The following is a 22832-nucleotide window of genomic DNA, read 5'->3' on the forward strand; positions in this document are numbered from 1 at the left end:
TGTGGATATGGAGAAAATGAAAGAGGAATTATTATTGTTTTTTTCTTAAAATGGGCAACAAGGAAGCACCAATGAAATGAACAGAAGTATGCCTTCTTCAGGCAGTAAGAAATAAATTGTGGAACTCTGGAAGCAAAAAAATAAAAAATAAAAAATTGAAGTGTTTTCAAAAGGAGCTAATACCTACAGACCAGTTCCTTAAAAAGCAACAGTTCAGTTGCACCCTCTTGCTCAGAAAAACCTCCAGCACCTACATGCCTGAAACTGGGAGATGGATCTCAGTTTCTGTGCTCTTTCCCTTCCGCTGGTCATTGTCACAGATTAGAGAGTTTCTGGTCTCATGTAACAAAACCTTCTGGCTTCATTCACCAGCTCTTAAATTACTCTCCATTGGGTTTTTTTATGACTAAAGTGAAACAAAGTAATTCACAGGGTAGAGCTTTGTTAATTCAAGGATTTTTTTTCTTCTGTTAAATTAGTATATTCTGTAAGTCACTGTCTGTAAACCACTGACCACAGATGTAAGCATGAGTTAGGACTATTCCTTGGTGTAAATGTGCAAAAGGCTCAAGGTTTATTTGGGCAATACAACGTCACTCAAGGTTGTGGGGATAGCATGTTCATATGTATCTCCTTGGTTCAATCCATTATTATGTTGCCAAACTTCAGACACTAATTTCTAAAAGTTGTAGGACACTTCAGATTATACCTAAAGAAAAGTACCTCTTATTTTCTTCCTCATGGGCTGCCTGATTCTTCATTCACAAAAGAAAGAAACTTGGATAACATATTTTTACAGAATGAATATTCAGAAGCTTTCAGAGTTTTGTGTGATACGTAGGAATAGACGATTGAGTGAATGAGAAAAGCCAAGTAACTCCAATTAAAGCTGGTGGGAATTGCACAGCTAAAACTCCATGGTCTGCTTTGAATAATTAGTTTTAAAATACCCATATTTGATTGTATGGTTTCATTTTTCATTCTGACATTGAGCTAATTGTAAATTCTTTTAATTCTTTTAGATCCATCCAGAAGTCCATGTCTGAAAATGAAGCATTTGGTTAGTAACTGCTTAAATAATTTGCTGTATACCTGTGTTAATCTCACAGAGACAATTTCAGTTAATGGTCTGATTTGCTTTACAGTTGTTGGAGCAAATTTAAAGGAAAGGAAAAAATACAATTAAACTGTCAATATATTCTCTTTCTCTCCCTGCTTTTCACAGACACGTTTGTAGGCAGATATTGAAAACAAATATTTAAACATAAAAGCCAAATTGAGATTTAAAGAACATATTATGGGACAGCATGAGAAATACTCAGCATGTCCAGTATTTCTTTAAATCAGCTTAAAAAAATGAAATGTCTCTCATCTAATCAAATTCAGATTCATGACCCAAACTACTTTGCTTCAGCTTTCACAAAAAAAGTTCACCAAAGAAGAAATTCAGGGTTGGGGTTTTTTTAAACACATCCTGACACTGCATATTCTTATTCATGCTTGTGATTCTATTTTGTAAAACTTCTATCGGAAATAATCATCAGTTTCTTAAAACCTGATGATTGCCTGTTTTTTGAGTGAGAGCTTCCAGTTAACATTCTATTATTTATTCTTTGGAGTTTGGGTTTAGTTGTTGTATCTAGTCTTTACTGCGTAAAAAGATTATTCTATCTGCCTGTAACAATGCAGCTGTATTTCATAACAACGTGTCCCATATAGATGAAATTTCCCCTCTGTTAAGGCTTCATTCTGTAGCCCTGCACTGGGAAGACTTTCATGTAGAACGTTACACAATCTACAAGTACTTTCAAACAGATAATTTTCTAACATAGAGTTAAACTCAACATTAAAAAAAGAAACTAACAAAACAAACAGAAAACAAACCCAGAAAACACAAAATCTTAATGGTTATCAATATGCTGTGAAGCATGACCACTTTGAAGTTAACTGAGGGAACAGGACAATGGCCATTTTGTTCTCAAAGACAGCCTAGTTTCTGCCATTCAAGCTGAGACAGTACTAGCCTTGGGGCATGTGTGAGCATCTTTGATGCAATTTCTTGCTAACACACTAACTTGTAATTGTAAAATTCAGTAATATTTATACAACTCCTGGAAGCAATATAAAGGCACAGATGTTCTGTGGGCTCCTAGCTCTTCAAACAAGGGTTAAGATAACAATTATTCTGATCATGTTTCAACAGTGTTAAATGAGGTATTAGACAGCAGAAAAAGATGATAAATCTTGAAGTCTGCCCACAGTAAATATCATCTATTCATTGAATTTCCTATATTGTGAAATCATCAATTCATTTCTGTTTGAGCAGATGCTACAGTGTTCTGCAAGCTTGTCTGATTTGCATTCTGATGCTATTTTTATAGACTTTCCTGTTATTTCACAGGTTTGCTATGAATTCAGGTGACTGCTCTCTGTGCTTTTACTTTAGACAGGAAAAATTTGAATGGCACACTTTGGCAGGGTTCCAGGAAGCCGGAGAATGATTCGTACATCAGAAGGCACTGTCAGCTTGAAGGTAATTGCTAAGCATATTTCAGCTGATTTTGCATTTTTCACAAAGTATTTAAAAGGGCACCTAGGAAAATTTCTCATTTTTCACCAGTAATCTAGCTAAATAATTTGCAAGGGCCTTTTGAGATTTATCTTGTCCTCAAGGGGAAAAAAAAGTGCAGCTAAAATAAAGCTTACCTTAAAACTGGGAAACTAAGAACATACACTGTGAGCAACTCACTGTAGTCCATGGGCCAAAGAACAAATAAGACTTCTGCTACAATAAATTGCCATAGTCTTGTTGTATTGGGATTGCCAACTCTAATATGAACCTAGAGTAGGAGTCCATTTTCCCCATATACCATATACTGCTCTTGTGACAATTGCAAAAGAGAGTTGGCAGAATTTTGTAGGCAACTCTTTTGTCCAATTCTCTTTCTAAACTGATTTTGACCAACTTTATTGAAGCAACCTTATAGCTAATATTTGGGAAGTTACTTGTAACATTGTTAAGAGTTGATCGGTATAACTTCACTAAAATAACTATGAGAACAAGTGAGCAGTCACCTTGGCTATTTAAACACAAACTGGACTTTTAAAAAACTGGACTTCTAAAAATTAAAAGGCCTTGATAATCTACTTAATGTTGCTTCCAGGAATGGAATTTATACTTTTTAAAGTCAAGGTAGATCTGTTATAGTTGCCTAATCAGACCAAACCAGACAAGGCTGAGCAGAAACAGAAACGAAGATATGTGAGATTAAAGTGAATGCATGTTTTGTCTCTGCTTAATGCCAACAAGGGGGGAAGATGGCCATACCCTTAACTTTTAGTATCTCCTGTACAGATGGTCTAGATGTTATCCACTGTTGGGAGATTCCACTGTTACCTTGATATGCCAAAGAAAGCAGAGGACAGGGCAGCAGTTTCCCCTCTGGATTTCAGTCACTTCACCATTTGAAGATAAACTCTGAAATGCTGGAAAAATAGATCTGAAATTGCAATATTGTATTGCCCATGTATACGCAAATTTGGTCTCTTGGAACCACAACCAGAAAGAAAAGATGACAGGAACATTTACAGGAATTTCATCATCTTGTGATGAGCTGATGAGGGGGAAAGGGACCTTCAGTAAGTCTTATTGTCTTTCAAGGGGGAAGGTTATAATGATAGGTGAAAGAAATATCAGGCATTTCTCTCCAGAAAAGCCTTACCTTTAATCAAAAACATTTTGGAATGATTCCTCAAAATACTTCAGAGGTTGTCAGTTGGGAGGTGGAAAGAGGCTGAATGAGAAAGCAGAACTTTTTGACCTTCCTCCAGTCTCTTTTCTACTCAAGATGTTTTTACCCTTTAAAACATCCAGAGCATGCAAAAGAAGCAGGGCACATTTTGAAAGCTGACAAGTGTTGTAATTGAAGGGCAGGGGCCCAGAGGGATACAGGAAGCAAAACTGGCAGCTAAATAAAAGTCTCCCTTCCCCTACTGCAGTAAAATTATCTTAAGAGAAGTCGCCTTCACACAGTAGTGAAAAACATTGCAAGGAGATTTACAGTGTATCACTATCGATCAATTTGGCACTATTGATCAAACCTTTCTCTTAACAGAGATAATCTTCAAGGTTTGTAAGTGTGTTGCATAATATGAATTTCTGTTAGAGGTAATAAACTGTGCATGGTGGCCAGCACAGACTTTTCTGCTTTATTCAGAGCTGTATTCACCGACCTGACCCAAATCTCACTGAATTAAATTAAAAGACATCCACTGACACTGGAAGCCTTTGGATTAGGTCCTTAATGCTGCTGTATTACTGCTTAAAAACTCAGATTTCTAGAGTGATAAGGCAGTAAAAATTTAGATAGTCCACAGATAAAATAGTGGGAGTAGTCTTTGCTCACAAGCCCAAACCCAAATCATCAGTACCAGATTTGCCTAAAAGCATCACTATTGAAAAAGTTGACTATGCAATTCACAGTTATTGGTCTTCCATAAAAGAGCGTTACAGAGCCAAAGAGAAAAGAGCTGACACCTCTCAGAGTCAGCAGACTTACTTCTCTACTGCACCCAATTCATTCCACAGTAAAGTGACTGGTGTCCGTTGCCAGATCAGGAAGAAAAGAACACTGCAACTTTCAGATATATTTTGCATATGTGTTTGTGTGTTTGTTTACCCAAATGCCCTATTCAATATTTCAGCGGATTGGAAAGCTGATTTAAGCAAGATTTAAGAGTACTGCGGGTGCATATTATTATGGCTAGCAAAAGAACTCATGGCTGGGGGGACCACTAAGATTTGCTTTAATAACTTGCTGTTGTTCATTTGGTTTTGAATTAAATTACATTAAAAACAGTGTCACTGTATGTAGTCTTTCAGACTAAGGACATTATATGTTGCCCCATGGTTCTTTGTTATTCATCTGCAAACAGCTACCAAATAATACTATTTTGGGATAGACATTAAGAGGACGTGTGGGCAAGGGCTGAACAGTTCAAGACTTCATTTTTAGAGTAAGCTTTCAGAGCACAGGGCTACAGTGTGCAGAGATGCCTGCAGGAGATGGAAACAAATTAGCCCGAGGACCAGGAACATCCCTGTTATGTTAATCTGGTGTTGCGTAAGCAATGCTTGAAGTGAGTTATGCTGCTTCCAGAGATGCAGCTAGCTCTATATTTAAGTAAACTGGATTGTCAGACACCTGGCCCTCAGTGACTTCAAGGAGAGTTGTAGGTGCTTGAGACAGCTTAAAATCTGATCAGTCACATTAGTTTTGGGAATGTAACATAATTTTTTTGCAAAGCTTTTGGTTTTATAGTAACCATTAAGTCTGTAGAAGAAAGACACTGTCCTATTAACACAGAAACTATTGCAGAAGCCTTTAAAGGCAAATTCATGAAATAAAATTTTCAGTGACTCACTTTTCCTCTTCCTGTTGACGCACATGGTGAATAAAGGAAACTGTTTGATGGGGTTTTCTAAGCATCTGAGCTATGGTTTCAGGGTGGAACTAGCACATTAAAAGACTATTGCTCTTTTTGCCCAAAGCCCAGATTCTAATTTGTGAGTTTGCGAAACCGTGAGGAAGACTATTTGTTATTTGTTATGATTTTTGTTTGCAGAGGATTTTCTTTCAGGAAAAAAAATACAATTCTAAAAATGTCTCTTGACTCAGAATTTTCTTAAAAATAACATGAAAATGTATATGCTAACTTGCCTGTACAGTGGCCTTTTAATCGTTTCGCTCACATGAGTTACTGCTTTTCTGTATAGCTTTATACGCATTGTAGTGTCATTTAATCCCAACATAAGCATAGGCATTTTGAGAACTAAGATTTTGCTTATTTCTTTGAATATAAATTTTCATTATCACATTCAAACCCTTTTTTTCACATAATAACAGAAGAATCTCAGTCACTTGGGATTATTCACTGAATTAATCTTTCTTTTCTGTTGATCATAGAGAAAACAATGCAATCAGCCTTGCTTGCCTGTTTTTGTGAATATGTTTTGTGTATATGTTAAATAAGCTGTCATTTTGCAAACAGGCGAACTACTCATGTTGTAAGGTATTCCTCAGCAGCAATAAAGACACCAAGTTAGGATTCATGTCAAAAAAAAACCCAAACCAGTAAACATTCCTACTGGATTCTAGTAACTTTGAAAAAATGGATAGCATTTTGTACTGTGTTTAGCAACTATTTTTTTCCTGCAAAATAATGAAGTGTCTCTGATATCTGTGTTGATGGAATCTCGTCAATAGGGCCTTTCCATAGTATTATAATGGTGAATGCTTTGCATTAACATTAGGAATAAGAGTAGATCTTTCGAAGTAGATGTACTGAAACTAAACTTTTCAAAGAGTTATTTGACCTATTATTGCTCATTTTTGTAATGCAGGTAAATATTCTTCCCATGTAAAGCATTAATTTCTTAGAAGAAATGGGAGGACATTCATCCTTTCAAAGTAATTTCTACTCTAACCTAAGCTAAACAGCTCTCAATTGCGAAGTTCATTTTTGTCCTTAACTTGTTCTATACGAATATTCTAGAATTACTGTTGTAGATTAGTAGGACAAGAGGAAGCACCTGGTGGGTTTCTGGGTTAGTAAACTCTTAGAGGACTAAGTACAGATTAAGAAGAAAGCATGAATGAATTTTCTTTATGCGAGTCAGTTTGCCAGTTTGTTCTGTAGCCTACTTCAAAGCAGTTTGAAATAAAATGCATGCTTAAACAATACAAGATTAACTTCAGAGAGTGAAAATGTCATCTGAAAACATCAAATTAAATTATTTTCCTCAGAAAAACTTAAAACAGGACATTTTAAAGCATGTTTTCTTTTTTCTTTTTTTCTTTTTTTTTCCGTCATTCACAAAAGATAATATTATTGGTGATGGGATACATTTGCTTCAAGGAAAGAAGATAGAAGAAACAACATGCCAGGTGAAAGAACTACTCTTTTTTTTTTCAGAATCTAAAATTTCATTCAGACAAAATGCATATTTCTTGCTTTCATTAAGTATTTACTTAGTCTAAACTTCAGAGTCAGTATACCTGCGCATTTTAGAAGCAGTTTAAAACAAGACTCTGTTGACTACGTATGTTGTTCACCATTTTCATTATGCAGACCATATAGGGTTTAGTACTTAGAAAATGTTTTCTTTCCCTGAGCAAATACTTTTCTATTAAAATGATGTGCTGGAGTTCTGTCTAGCAAGATCTATACTAAGTGTTAAGATCAGTCTTACATGATCCATATTCGCATATGTATCCTAATGCATTCTGAATTTCTATAAGCATATACTGCCTCTCCTCTTCACACTACTACTTTAGTTATCCCACTAGCATGAGCAATTAAGGAATTATGATCCTTGGGCTTGCATAGTAATAATAATAATAACATAAAAGTAGGTAAGAACCCATCAGCTGGTGAGCAACAGAGAGATGAACAGAAAGACTTCTAGCTCTGGAATTAGAATGACTGGCATTTGCTTTTTATTTCACTTCCAAGCCAATGTTTGCCCTGATTTAAATGGCCAGCTCATATCTGTTGCAAATCAGCTTAGCTCTGCTAGTTTCACAAAACATAACAGCTTACTCAGTTTGGGAATCTGACAAAAGAATGTAACGCACACTTATGTGTGTATCTAAATGATGAATTAATACAGTAAATTATTTAAAAGCTGGAAATCTGGCCCAATTTTCCATTACAGGGAAGGTATTACATTCAAGGTGAGCATTAAGCTTTTTAAAAGACTCCAAGCTGAGTTTCCTCTGCTGCTCCTAAACAATGTCAGGAGTCCTTTTGGATGCCTATGTTAAAAGTAAGAAAAAAACGTACATGCATCACCCTGAAGCTATCTGAGGTAAGACAGATATCTGCCTGTGAAGACCCAGACATTAGACAGTGCTAAACTCCAGCGTAGGTTAGAGATGCAATCTAGCTTAAAAACAAAGGTCAAATGATCTGCGTATTGGGAACTGGTGACTTGAAAGCCAGTATGTTCCGAAAGCCAGTATGTTCCAGGTTTCTCCTGCATTCCCTCAGGGTTTTATCTATCTCTAGTTTGTTTGTTAGTTTGTTCCCATAATTACCTCTTCTCTGCACTGCCAAAATGTAGGTGAGAAGGTAGGAAAGGAGAACTCTTTCCTCTTCCTCTTATCATTCTAATTTTTTCTTTCTCTTACCTTGTCTCATTATGTCTTTTTTCATTTGTTGTACTGCATTATCTACACAAATAAGGAAATACTGAGAGAAGAGCACTATGGGGGAAGCTCTCACACTTCTGCAAGCCAGGAAAAATGAGTGCCTGTATGCTGGTGCACACAGTATGGGTAACAAACAGGAGGAATTAGAGGTCTGCATGCAGTTGCAAAGCTGTGGCCTCAGGATCACAGAAATATGGTAGAATAGCTCACACAGTTGAAGTGGAAGCTGCCAGGGGTGTCTCTTCTATCTTCAAGAGGGCCAGATAGAAAATGCAGGGAACTACAGGCCAGTCAGTCTTGCCTCTATTCATAGGAATGCGATGAAACAAATTCTGGAAACTATTCCCAAGCATACAGAGGTCAAGAAGGTGACTGGGGGTAGTCAGCATGAATTTATGAAATGGAAATCATGCCTGACCAGCCTGAGGGCCTTCTACAATTAAATGACTAGCTTGGCGGAAGAGGGGAAAGAATGAATGTTGTTTTTCTTGACCTTACTAAGGCTATCAGCACTCTCCCCCACAACCTCTTTATGGACAAAATAATGAAATGAGGACTAGAAAATTGAACAGTAAGATGCACTGAGAGCAGATTGAACTGTTGGACTCAAAGGAATGTGATTAGTGGCCCAAAGTCCCACTGGGAACCAGTTCCTAATGATCTACCACAAGGGTCAATCCTGGGTCCAGTACTGTTTATCATCTTCATTGTTCAGATGGATGATGGGACAGAGTGCACCTTCAGCAAATTCACAGTCAGGGCAAAACTGGGAGAAGTGGCTGACGTACCAGAAAGTTGTGCTTGCCCAACAGAGAGCCTTCAACAGACGACTGAAGAATTGGGCAAACAGGAACCTCATGATGTTCAGTAGAGGGAAGTGCAAAGTCCTGAAGCTGGGGAGGAATAACCCCTTCTGCCAATACAGGCTGGTGGCCAGTTGGCTGGAAAGCAGCTTTGAAGAAAAGGTCCTGGGGTCTTGGTGAAGACCAAGTTGATCATGAGCCAGTGATGTGTCCTTGGAGCAAAGAAGGCCAATAGTGTCTTAAGCTGCATTAGTCAGAGTTGCCAGCAGGTTGAGGGAGGTGATTCTTCCTGTCTGCTCAGCAGTGGTGAGCTGACCCACCACATATGGGTAATGGTTCTGCTTATTGTTTCTCAAGTACAAAACAAAGAGGGAAAATGCTGGAATAAATCCAGTGAAGGGTTGTGAAGATCATTAAGCAACTGGAGCACCTGTCATACCTGGTGAGGCTGAAAGAGCTGGGACTGTTCAGCCTGGAGCAGAGAAGGCTCAGGGGAATCTTATACCTATGTACAAACACCTGAGGAGGGGAGTAAAGAAGACAGAGTCAGACTCTTCTCAGTGGTGCCCAGTGACAGGATGAGCGGCAATAGGCACAAACTGAAATACTGGGAATTTCATTTAACATAAAGAATGAATATTATAGTTTGTTGGGGTTTTTTTTATCCTCTTGCTAAAATAAGAGAACAAATAAGCATCCCTGAGTGCTTTTGTAAGTAGATGCTCATTTATTTCCATTCATTCTGTAAGTGCTGGAAAACAGAAATACAGGTTGAGGGACACAGCATGAACAGCACTCTAGTAATACTACCTTAACATCAAAAATAGCTTTACTTTCTGCATTTATTTTTCATATCTTTGTTCTTGTTTGTTCATGTCTAGCAGGGCTCCCTTAATGGCTCAAACCCTTTGTAGCATATTGGGAAGGACATAAAATATGAAGTAATGCAGTCTTTGGGCTAATACATTTTCAAAAATGTTTCATGCCTCATTTCTCACGTAAATTCTTAGGTTGCAATCAGCCTTCAAAGTGTCATTCATATTCATGAAGAAAAAAGGCTAGTGTTCATTACTTTCGCTGATAAGTTATAAGCACTGTCATGCTTGCCCTCTAGGAACTGCATCAGTGCCCCAGGGAAAGTGTATTCTCATGGTGTTCCTAGCATGAGGACACTATGACCAAGAAATGGATTGTGGGCAGATGATGAAAGTGTATATAGTCTTGTCTGTGCTTAGTTCTGGGGATCCTCCCATTTTTTCTGCATTGTTAATCCCATTCAAATTCACACCCTTGGGGCTCAACATCCCAGACACAATGAGGCAGACTGAACAAGACCCTTTTTAGAAATGCATTGGTGACACTTGCTCCTCAGCTGGGGGTTTGCTGCTGAGGAAAGCCTTCTGTGGCTTTCCTGCTCACTGAGAAAGGAAACATCCCATGAGATGATGCATGGTTCTGCCATTGTACCATATACGCTGTGATGTCTCCAAGATGTTAGTGAGTCCCAGATAACTAAAGAAATTAAGACAGCTCAATATCAAACTGATTTCAATGGCTAACAGCTAGCGTATATCAGCCATTGCTTTTATATGCACACAGCGCTGGGTTGAAAGACTGCCGAGCTCTCAATCTGTATTCAGTGACAGGATACTAATTATGTTTTTTTATCTTATTTATGTTGGATTTTTTATTTTACTCTTCTTACCATCTAGGTGATAAATTATGAGCAGTGGATTCCACCACAAGTTCATGTTCCAAGCATGGCTGGTAACAGTGAAATGGTGAGTTGCCATGAAAATTGTTCATTTTTTTTTCATTAGCAGCCAGCAACATGGAAGAACATGATGGTTTAGTTAGGATTGCCTTTACTGTGTGTTGTTTTGCCAAGGTCTTTACCCATATCCTTATTATAAATCATGAGATTTCTTTATCTTTTATAGAATAACTTATTGCTTTGTGATTCCCAGGAGAAAATCTGCCTATAATCCTAGCCCGTTTAGTTTGACTCATTTTTGTGTAGCTAGAGTATCAGACTAAATAATGAGAATATATAAAGGTCAGATATGTATAGGGGGCAGGCTCACGTGAAAGAAATTTGTACTGTGTTCGTCTATATATTACTCGGCTGTGGCTTTACTGACATTTTGTAGCATAAAATTTATCCAAATTCAATGTATTTTACAGAACTAGCTTTTCATATAAATAAAGCAGAAAGTTCTCTATCATGATGTATAATTTTAATATTCATTCTGTGAAGCAAGGGTGTTCCTGGAATGTTCCAGAAATTAAACAATAATGATACAATCGTGATAGCACCACTGACAGAGTAAACATCCAATATTTTTTGTCTTCTCACTATTACAATTTACTCTGAATTTAAATGTATAGATAATCATTGCAGTTCTTTGGGAAAGGCAAACCCGTTGAGGAAAAATCACAGAGATTAAACTCTGCCATGACTAAATTCTTCATGCTGAAAAATGACACGCTGTGCAAGTACTTTTATCGAAATTAATGCAGTTACACCCAAGAAAGAGAGTGCTCAACAGGACTGAGATTGCTGGAATCTGACCAACAGCGTTTTACACTTAGCTTCCAAGTTGCTGAATTTCTGTCACCAGGTTAATCCCCATAATATCTCAGTGAGCAAAGATTTCTAAAGTATTTAGAATATCTTTGGATAAACTGGAAACAGTTTAACAGACACAATTTAGGTCTTTTTTTCCATAATACATTTTTATGAGTGCATCTTTAAAATGTTTATTTTTGTCCATAGGAATTCATGCACACTTCGTGAGAATTATTTGTAACTAAAGGGCAGCCTGTGATTTATTTATTTTTTTTTTCATTATTCGTTTCTATTTGTGATGTGACATGATTTTTCATGGCTAAAACCCATTAAACAGGGAAATAAAGAATATTCTTATTCATGAGAGATTTCTTTACTTACAGATAGCTTTGCTTATAGACTGGGCAAAAGCAGAGCTATAATATTCAAGTGAGCATATGCTCTGACCTTAGAACATAGAAGGGTGGAAATTTAGAAGTCTTTAAATGTATTTTAAATGAGTGGAGACTTACTGCTCTGTGCACTGGTCTTCGATATTCCCCCGGAGCTCCTTTTGGAACATCCTTCCCCTTCCACAGAGAAGGAAGGTACCAGAAAGTAGCATACTCCAAATTAGTCTACATTACTGGTCCAACCAGTAGCACTGCACATGCTGTCACTGCACTTCTCTGATATCCTCAACAGCAGCAGCTAGAGATACCAGATGATGTAAACAGATAATGTAAACAGAAAGAAAATCGTCTGAAACCAGAGCATAACATTCAATAGGTTTTTCTCACTTTTATGCATGCTTTCCCTAAGCTGTGGCTGAGGGTTGCTGGGACACACACTAAAACTGTGAGACAGGATGGTCAGTTCACCTGATAGTCTGTCAGATTTCTACATCAAAAAATGTTTTACCTCTGTTTGGATAGGCAGCTAAACTTCTGGATTTGAATGCTTAGGTAAATAGAAATACAGTGTATTTAAAAGCTGTCCCATCATTAACCAATATTACATGAGTTTTTTTCTCCATAAAAGGGGGTTACTGTATTTATTATTTAAGCACTTCTGACATTTCACTAACAATAGACTCTACCAAATGAGTGCTTTTAAGGTAAAGAGGATTAGATTTTCCCATTAATAACATTATCTGAATAGATTATCTTCCATTTATCTTGATGTCTCCATGATGAAAGTCCCAGATCATAACTCAAAGTCATCATGTTGCTTTTGTGTCGTTACTTATAAGTGAACAAATGATTATTGCTACAAAAGATTTTAAATTAGAGCAATATTAGCATTTTAAACCCACTGTGATTTATTTTGCAAAGACATCTCACAATGAGAGACTGAAAAATTATACCTCAATTTCCCTCTTTAACTAAGGTAAAACTGCAGTCCTGCTATCTTGAATTTGGAAGGGGGGAGAGGGGACTTGGAATACAAATGAGAATATGACTAATCTAAGGATGTTTGGATTTGGCCCACAGTGGATGATGAATACACAGATACAAGCTGTAAAAGGGCCCTGAGCAGACTAGAACCCTAACATGGATCTTCTGAGACCTGATAGAATCATAGAATAGCCTGGGTTGTAAACGACCTTCAAAAGTCACCTAGTCCAACCCCCCTGCCACAGGCAGAGACATCTTCACTAGATCAGGTTGCCCAGAGCCACATCCAGCCTTGCCTTGAATGTCTCCAGGGATGGGGATTCCACAGCATTTTTGAGCAGCCTGTGCCAGTATTTCACCACCCTCATTGCAAAGAATTTCTTCCTTACATCCAGCCTGAATCTCCCCTCTTTCAATTTAAAACCATTACCCCTCTTATCCTACATTTAAGGTCCTCAAGAAGACCTAAAGAGTTTTAAACCCAAAACCACTAGGTTTTATTAGTCTACAAAATAAATTCTTCAAATGGCAGAAACTGAAAGCACATCTATTTTGTCTTTATTAGTAACCAGCACAGAATAGTATCTATCAGCACAGGAGAACTGCTGGTGCTGATGAACTGATGTCCATACTATATGCATTATGGCTGCTCTACCTGTGTTCAGATCCTCTCTATTGGGCATCCAATAATAGCTGGATTTCATCAGTTGTACTTCTGGAAAGCACCTTTCATCTTAAGTTCATTTGTGATGAACTCTGTGTCTCTTTGAGACCAAAACACAGTTTACTGTGAAATTCACTTTAAATATATGCCCCTGATCAAAGTTAAAATGCTAACGTAGCCATGACTTACAAAAGGCATGGGAGACATGCTAAGGTGTATACATTCAACTCTTTGGCTTCTTGCTATGTACCTGTGGTTCAGTCCCAGTTCCCAGGACAGTCTGCAGGCTTCAAGGAATGTAAGATGCTACTGAGAAGAAAGGAATCTAAACCCAAGTGCTACTCACTATGGAAGCTTCTGCATTGCTCAATGTGTTTAGCAAGAGAAGGACCTTAGGAGTCGTAAGGTCCTATCTTTAAGGAAAAAAGCCACTATAGCTCTACCAGCATGAGTGGAATCTTGCCATGAAAGAGACTATTACAGGTGTATCTAGAGATAGCCTACGACTAGTAGTAATAATGTTTTACATAGCTAAGAATATTTCATCAGAACAGTGCCTGAAAAAAGAAACAAGTTTTAGATTTTTGTGTGTGTAACTTTACACATGTGGGTATATGTTTATTTCATTAGTTGATGCTTGGTTCAAGACAATCTCTAATATTGTTTGTCCATTGGTCTTACATGAGGAGTATATAGCAGATTCTGTAGATTATTAAATCTCCATGCCAATTTATAGCTGGACCAAGATGAACTGGTAGTGCAAATCATTTGGTATAAATCCTTTCAAGTTTTAAAATCAAACATCTAAATATACAGGGGAACATCACACCTATTTTTAGACTCACTAACTCTGCTTTGATTTATTATAATTTTGACACAATTTTCTAGTGATACAAAATTAACTAAATACACATTAAAATGTCCTCTGCCTGGGCATATAAGTCTTGGATTTCTATTTCTGCTTACAGAACATCATGTCTTCATAGAAGAATATCTGAACCTTTGGCACTTGAAGCACAGCCATCTTTTTAAGCAGTTATCTGTCAAGTGAACCGTGGTCTTTTTTTAAACCTGAAATTGACATACACCCTCTCCCTTATCATTGCTACAGCGGGTGGATATAACTTATAATATGTGAATGCTGGGGCTTCAGACGTGCTTCACAGTAAGACTTAGTTAAAAGCCTCTAACCCAAATGAAAGCTGAGGATTTCAGAATCTCTTGAGACCCATCCCTAAACAGCCTGCCCACTACACATTAGACTGTGCTGGCAAACTCCATGATGACTGTCTCAAAGGATTATGCATAAGAGGATGCAGAAAGGAGCTGTGATGTGTGACCTAATTGTTGGGGAGAGTGCAATAGAGGTCTCTGCATTTCTACCTTCTGATAACATCAGCACAAGCACTTAATCACTGATAATATTGCCAAAGCTGCATTGCCACAATAGGCCAAATTTGTTATTAGTGTAAATAGGCAAATGTCCATAGAAGCCGATAGTATTGATCCAAAAAGTAGCCATCAGTGAATTCCAGTTTTATTAATTTCTAATGCATATACTTTTTTGGTTTCTAATGAAAAGCATATATGCCATATGAAACACAGCAAATGACTGTGAAAGAGAGGTTATTTGCTGTCAGAATATGAAATTTCTCTCTGAAGATCACAGGGAAGTTAAGACTCAGATTCAAGAAAACTCAAGTGATTCTGGACTGATTTGCAAGATAGCAGTTGCTTTAACGTTAGTGCAAGCTTGTGAGATGGCCACGTCTTCACAAAGTTCCAGCTCTAGGAGGCTGTAGTACCCTAATCTTGAGTTTCTCCAGTAGGACACTGTTGGAATGTACAATAACAGATCTAAATTGTCATTTACATTGTTGGCATTTAATCTAGACAAGCAAGTAAGGCCTTGAAAAAGGAAGATATTGGTATTTCAGAACACACTCCCATACAGATTTCAATGCACCTCTGGGATTTCTGTGCATACACAGTGCTTCTGGATAATGTTAGTGGATGCATATAATAAAATGTTTTCTGGAACTAATCTGGAATCAAGCATTAAATAATACTGGGGTATTATTAAAAAGTAATATGCAAACAGCAATATGAACACTGATGTAAGTTTGATTCTTCTTGTGACTTGCCTTTTTCATGGTTTTGTATTTAATGATCCCACGTAAGGAAGTGCCTAACTTTTAAAGCATTGTGTAAATGATGAAGTCTTTGAATCTGAAACTTTAACGTTTTCAAAATAAGCACCATGCTACCCTTAGTTTTTAATGTGTAGGGTTTGGATACTTTTAACAACTTTGGGTTTTTTTGCCAGGGTACCGAACCAGATGATAAAGCAGAGTCCATGGGAACATTAAAAAGATTGCAGAAATTGGTTCGAACCAAAAAAACGAGTACACAAAGCTTAGAGGACGTCAAACATGTTTTGCTCCCCCTCAGTAAGTGAAGTATCATATCAGCATTCTTTCCAGCATTTGGCAAATTGACACTGTATTGAACATAACTGTAAACAATCCTGTCCTGGTCTGTCATTCACCACCCACGATTTTCAAACCCCAACTGAGATGTTACTGTGATACCACTTTAGTGCTGACTTCCTCATAGTGTGAAAACCTGTTTCCTGTCACACTAGCTTGAGTTTTGTAACAGTATATCTTGCAAGTGGGGATTTTAGCTAAATAGAATTGTATAACAGTGGGGCTTCCATGCTGGGGGCAATTTGTTTTCAGAGTAGTTCCTAGTTTTGTATCATGTTTCATATCAGAAAGGTAAAACTCACAAATGCAAAGAGATAACTTTCAGTGTTAATCCGTGAGTCAGTAGCAGCTGGGAGCACAAGAAGGTCTGTGGTGTGATAAGCAAGATGGCCTCTCATCATACCCGATTGCCTAGGGCCATAAGATACAGGAATTCTAAACTGATGCTAAGCTCAAGTTATTTTCTGTATTCTCCTATTGGTCACTGATCTAACTGTGCAGCTTGTCTTCATCTGAACTTGTTTTGCCAACATTAATTTAACAGTGAATACATTTGTTGTACAATGCATTTGTGTACATAATTATTTCAAAACAATTACTAGCAAAGTGGCTTTAAACTGTCTGATGAACTACTGCTCCAGCCAAGGCATTGCTTGGGCTGAAACACATGAAGAAATTTAGATTTCAGCAACTACTTTGTAACTACAACATACAGTTGTAGTATGGGAAGGGGTGAGAGAGGAATTACACAGAAAAGCTTTCCAAACTTTTCCAATGTTTAAGCTAAATTCATGTTCTCTGCAACTGTGCAGCAATACAGCATTCAGCGAATTTTCATATTCAGTGCAGAACCAGTGCCTTTGAGGGAAAAAGGCAAATTTACCAAATGGAGACTAAATCTTGCTTTTGGCTCAGATGTCTGACCCAGTACAAAATCCCTTGCATCTCCCATATTATCATTATTATTTGTTTTTTACGGAGTCCTTGTCTTTTTTCATTATGTAGAATACTACAGACAGCATTTAAGAAAAATATGTGCTATTTTCTCTATGAATTGCAACACATTATAACAGAAGTGTCTGCGTTTTTAAAGATACATTAGAAGATGCTTATCTCTCTGAAGAGGATGAAGAAGCACTAACTTCTTGCATGAAACTGACAAAACCTCAGGAAAAGAAAACATGGAAAGACAACATGAGGAGAAAAGAGACTGAGACGAGGGCAGATTTTATTTCTGCGTCGATGGGCCACTCATACACTTCCAGACTTAATAATCTAGGAACTATTTCAATCCATTCAGAAACTGAATTTCACTTGTGGAGTGACTGGAAGCCATTTCCTGATAATCAGCTCTGTCCTTGTGACTTTTTAATTTCGAAAATAGAAGAATGGGAAAACTGTACTTGCTCTTCTCATCAGCCACATCTTACATATTCCCTAACTGATATGGACCTACAGTACTCCTGGGTAAGTGGAAGCGGTTTCTTTTGTGCTGATGTGTTTAAAAAGTGGAAACTTTTTGCTCTGATTCAGCATTAAAGAGATGCTGTCAACTTCCATGTGGTTATGAAGTGCGATAAACCAAATCAAGATTTCAGGTAAATGGATGTGAATGCATTGTTCAGGCTAACATCAGGGGTTCATATAGCCCTAGGTAGCTCATTTTTAACCATGCAGACATCAGCAGCATTGACATGGAAGGCTTTAGGCTATTCTGTTTCTCATCACACATTGGGTTTTTCATCTGTACATAAAGTACTCATCCTTCCAGGCTTAGAAAATGTTCTGGAAGTTTGGGCTAAGTCAGTGAGGGACAATGAAGCCAGTGGGCTTGGATAAGGCCCCTAGAGGTCACTGCATTATTAGTAAAGGGCACAAGTTATTTAGACAGATGTCAGAGGTCTAAGAGGCATTGGCATTTCTGCCTTCTTGGATCAGCTCAGCTGGTGGAGCCTATTTCTGCAATTACCGTTGTGGCAGCAAGAAGTTTTTAAGGCCAGATACAAAGGAGTAGAGTTTAATGTTGGTCTGAAAGTATCTCTCTGGATAGCTATCTGGAGGAGGCTCTTCTATTTTAATAGCTGGACTTTTTTTTTTTTTTTTGAAGGCTATTTAGGATGGGAAAAACAAAACTGAGAACAACTTTACTTGGTGAGATATACAAAATATGGACACTGCAATGAGGCTTCTCTCCCTCTTCTTACTGGGCAGAGCAGGTCTTGTGGCACTCCACATAGTGGTAAGCGCATGGAGGATGACTGGTTGACTGAAATATATGAGGAAAGAAGTAAAGAGCCTCTTTTCCCATTATGCCCATTCCCTCTAGAGTGCCCAAGGAGTAGAGCTGGTTGTCACTGTGCAACGAGGCCAGATCCCAGGAAAGTGCATCTAAACCACAGGAGGCAAGATACCTGCTGAAACCTGCCAGCTGAGTGTTCAAATGGAGACCTGAGCAGCCATAACCTTAGATCAGAGGGTCTCCTGCTGAAAACAGCATTTCCTCTAATGTATGTTCATATGTCGTAAGGAAAGATGCACACACATAAGTGTGGGGGTCATTATAGCAGCCGTATTTCTGAATACATGGAGGTAATAATTCAGTTTCTTTTCAATGACACCTAACAACAGGCACCACTTGAAACATGGGGTTTATCTAGCTGAAAGTAGCTCAGAAGATTTTCCTGGGATTCGACACAGAAAAGAGAAAGACTAAAGCTTTAATTGATGGAACTGTAATTAAAAGAGAGAGAAAGCAAACTACCCATATAAAAAGCTACGAAAGGTGCAGCAGTGAAACCCAGGACAGCCTCAACACTGCAGACTCCCAGGGAGAGCCCCTGGAGACAGAGCTTCAGGGCAGACTGTTGGCAGAAATAGGCCGGTAGCTGTGAACATAGGCTGTGCTCTGTCAGGTGAGTCCTCCTGTCTGCCTGTAAATAGGACTCCATAGAAACTGAATTGTGTCAGGGGTGCTGGGCTCCATCATATGTTTGCTTCTAACGAAAGCAACTTTCAGCATCACAAGTTAAGGCTGAAGTCCCAGGACAAAATAGTAATAATAGATGTGTCGGTCAGATTTATGAGAGTGAGTCAATTCAAATAATTTTATTTCATTTTGTCACAAACAGGCTGTTAATGTTCTCTATCCTGGTGAGATTTGTCCTACCCATGTTACTATTAAGTGCCAGCAAGAGGTTTAGTGGTTTTTTTTCTGCATTATTGTTTCTTTTGCCATCTGCTCTTCTGATGGGCTCCCTGACTTTAATGTATCTCTGTGGGCTTAGTGTCTTTAGATTCAGATTACAGGGAATGGCAAGACATCTCATTCTTTGCATTTGCATTCCACCAACTGGTTCAATTGAAGATTACAAAGGCTGGATTTTCAGTTTTTGCTTTTTTAAGAATCAAACAAGCTGACATTAGTGGTTTTCTTATGAGGGGATCAGACATTGGGGCTGATGCAGATGTTTTTTCTGATGTTGATTTACTTATTAGTGTAAACCAAATATATTCCATGATACTCTTTCTGATTCTATAAGTAAAGTATCATTTCATTTTCTTGGCTGATCTTGGCTAGGCTACTACTCTATTATCTTTACTGCAGCATGATGTGGAGGAGATAGCCTGAGATGTACTACTGAAATACTAGTTGGTATGTCCTGAATTGAGACAAACAAGCAAAACTGGTAGATGCAAAACTAAGATCCAAGACTGTGCTGTTCCATCAACAAACTGTGGCTGACCTGCTTTGGGAAACAGACAGATATCTAGGTTGGATAGATATTATCCAGACTCATCTCAGCAACGTCAGCAAAGCTGGTTTAGCCTACCCTTAATTAAAGCTTGAATTGCAGATAGTAAATTAAGTAGTGCTCTTCCTTAATCACAAGGAAAAAGACCTGGGTCTCATCATGGTAGATTGCTGTTCAGAGAGATAAAATATGCGTTATCCTAATTCCTTTCTACCGTTTTTTTCCATTCAATCCCTTCTTCTTCCTTTCCTCCTCCTCGGCCCTTTACACAGCCTCCCTTACGGTGTTTCATATTGCCATTGTTTGTTTCACCTAAAACAATAAAAAGATCACCCAAACTGGTCACCTAAACAAGAACTGTAAGAAAAAACTGCAAAAGTCACATCCTTCTTCAGCTACAAAAGGCTCACCAAACTCCTCCAGCTACCCTTGCTTCAGCTTCCCCGGTTAGGTGCACAATAAATGTGTTAGCTGCCTGCCTCCAGCACAGGGATGCTGGAGACAACTCAAACCTCACCCATCCTGCCCACCTTCATGTATTACGAAAACATTTTAGAAGTCTGCATTTCTTTCTTTTAATTAAATACAGAACTGAGTGTGCTGCATTACTGTTTTATAGCTACAGTGCACCGTTAGCAACTTTGTGCAAAGTTAACTTAGACACAAGTCATCTTTTTCTGCATTGTTCAGCTGTTTACAATATAATTAGTGGTTGATCAAAAAGTTGCCAGGGGCAACACAGGGCATTGATTTTTTTTGGTGTGTCAAGATTGCCATGTGAAATTATTGTTACTGATATTCCTCCCAAAAAGGATATGATTTGTAAATAGTTCTTCTTTAGAAAATGGAAGAATGTATTTTTAAAAATTACTGAATACTTCAGCAAAAATGTATGCCTGGATAAAGGAACTTCTACACTGCATATTTTCATCTAGCCACAAAGTATACTGGGGAGAGAAATGAGTTATCCAGGATGGTGTTTGTAATATTATGAATCAGCTAAAAATCAGGCAGTGGGTGGAAAAAAAGATTGTCCAGACACCACTTTAACAACCATTTGACCTTAATGTGGAAGGCTATTTATTTTTATACTTCTTTTTATTCCTCAAGCTTAGCCCTGCACAGACAGTTCAGCTATCTGGCTCAGGCTTTTATTTTTTTTCTCTTTTCTTTTAATTGTGGTTACTAGAAGCTGCCCTTCTGTTATTCATATGCTAAGAACTTTACTACCCAAACAAAGTGTATACTTTGAAGTGCCATGTCCATATAACTTTATACAAGTCATTTCAGCCTTCTGTTGTTTTTTCTTAACCTGTGCAAGTGTGTAAGGCTTTTGCAACCTCATGTAAGGCATGGAAAATCTAGTCAAAATCATGGAAATTCCAGTCAGAAACCTGGGAAGTATAACAGCTTGATGGGCTTGACTGGCCCTGAAACAGGCACAGAGTGAAGCACATGGTGGGGTCACAGCTGAAGGGTGCTCTTCACAAAGGGGTTCCCAGACTGTCTTGAATAGCCTGAGACAGAGAGACACAAGCTCGTGAGTCCCTTTCTCCTCTCCCTCAACACATGCTACTTCATTGGCTGACCCATCCACTCTCCAGTAATTGTGCAATATGGAAGCTGTGATTGTAGGATGACATAGGCACCCTTTAGAGAAAAGGGAGAGGAGATGACATTTTCTACTGGTGAAAAATCAGCAGAGAGCTACTGGTAGTGTGTTTCTCACAGTATCTTAGAAGCGTGGTTAGGTTTAACAGAACACAATTTAGTTATTGATACAATAAGAGTATTTACCTGTTGCAACCTGTGTTTGGTATTCAATGAGAATGAAAAGGTGAAGGTATTTCCCAAGGCTAGAGGAAACATGGATTTTTGTGAGGAGAAAGAAAAAATCTAAGGCTGCTGCAGAGCAAGATTACTTTTCTCTCACATTTTGAGGTTGAAAGGAGAGTAGAAAGCTTCAGAAGTCTGGTTTCTATTCAATATGAATGCATTACATTGTGGTGGAATGAACAATCAGTCTTGAAAAGCTGTAAGTGACTTTATGCCGATGCCTGTATGTATTCTCTCCATATTCCTTTCAGGAATGTGTTCTGGTCTTATCATGGTTGCATTAGCCCTGTTATTATGGCCACTTCAGCAACCTTGTGGCTCTTTGCTTTCCTCCTGGTCTGGATAGCTTTCTTGCCACACAAGCCATTTCCCAGCATCTCCCTTTGACTCTTTGTAGACATGTCTACTTGGGAAGTCCTGAGCAGTGGTACCCAAACTGAGGCCCAAAATCTGCTCAGTGAAGAGATGAAGAGCAGCCAAGACAGTGGCAGCAAACAGCACAGTCAAGACTGTGACGATGGGTTTTCAGGTGATAAGCTGTGGCTGAGACATGAAAATAGGATTTGTTTTCTAAGATATGAAACTGTCCCCAGCTGCTTCTCTTTTGTCTTATCATATCTTCATTTATAAGCCCTCTGACAGGTTTCTCGTTGCTTTTTATAACATTCTAGCCAATATGGTCTGTTACCCTCCTCTCCGCATCAGCCCACCAGCTCAGTCCTTCACCCTGTGTACTCAGCATGTCTCTTGCAAGGTAAAGAGATAGATAGGAACTCCCCCGTTTTTTCCAGGCTGCAGAACCTTCAGAGATACGTGAACTGATTGACAAAAAGGAACAGTGCTACCACTGGATCTAGCACATGGTTAAATTCAAGGAAACTCACTATTTCCCAGTCTGTTCCAAAACCTTGTGAAAGCTTATTTTGAATTTTAAGCGTCGTAAGGGGGTGGCATTTGTGATATATTTATGTGTGTCTGTTGTAGTCAAATGCTGGTGAAATTTGAATGGCTTTGATTTTAAATGCGGGAAAAATCAAGACCCATGACTCAATTTTCAGTGTTTACTTTTCCTGGAAATATCAAGCAAATATGGACTCAGAAAGGTACAAATGCTAGTGAACTAAAGTGCA

General features: G+C 38.2%; 1 protein-coding gene across 2 annotated transcripts in view; it reads left to right on the forward strand.

Moving 5' to 3' along the window:
* Window positions 1-22832, forward strand: part of SAMSN1 (SAM domain, SH3 domain and nuclear localization signals 1) — a 155782-nt gene that overhangs the window by 85866 nt on the left and 47084 nt on the right. Inside the window, exons 2-7 of one of the 2 annotated variants that reach the window (XM_061453795.1) lie at window positions 1023-1060; window positions 2447-2533; window positions 6883-6947; window positions 10729-10797; window positions 15952-16075; window positions 17208-17581. The exons of the other annotated variant lie outside the window; for it this stretch is intronic. Of the exons in view, the coding sequence (XP_061309779.1) occupies window positions 1039-1060; window positions 2447-2533; window positions 6883-6947; window positions 10729-10797; window positions 15952-16075; window positions 17208-17581 (741 nt within the window). The 5' untranslated portion in view covers window positions 1023-1038. The remainder of the gene's footprint in view (window positions 1-1022; window positions 1061-2446; window positions 2534-6882; window positions 6948-10728; window positions 10798-15951; window positions 16076-17207; window positions 17582-22832) is intronic. 2 annotated transcript variants of the gene reach the window in all.

This window comes from Pezoporus flaviventris, unplaced genomic scaffold (genome assembly GCF_033815535.1).
Source record: "Pezoporus flaviventris isolate CSIRO_AGI_PZ_B2104156 unplaced genomic scaffold, CSIRO_AGI_Pfla_v1 ptg000015l, whole genome shotgun sequence".
NCBI classification, from domain to species: Eukaryota; Metazoa; Chordata; class Aves; order Psittaciformes; family Psittacidae; genus Pezoporus; species Pezoporus flaviventris.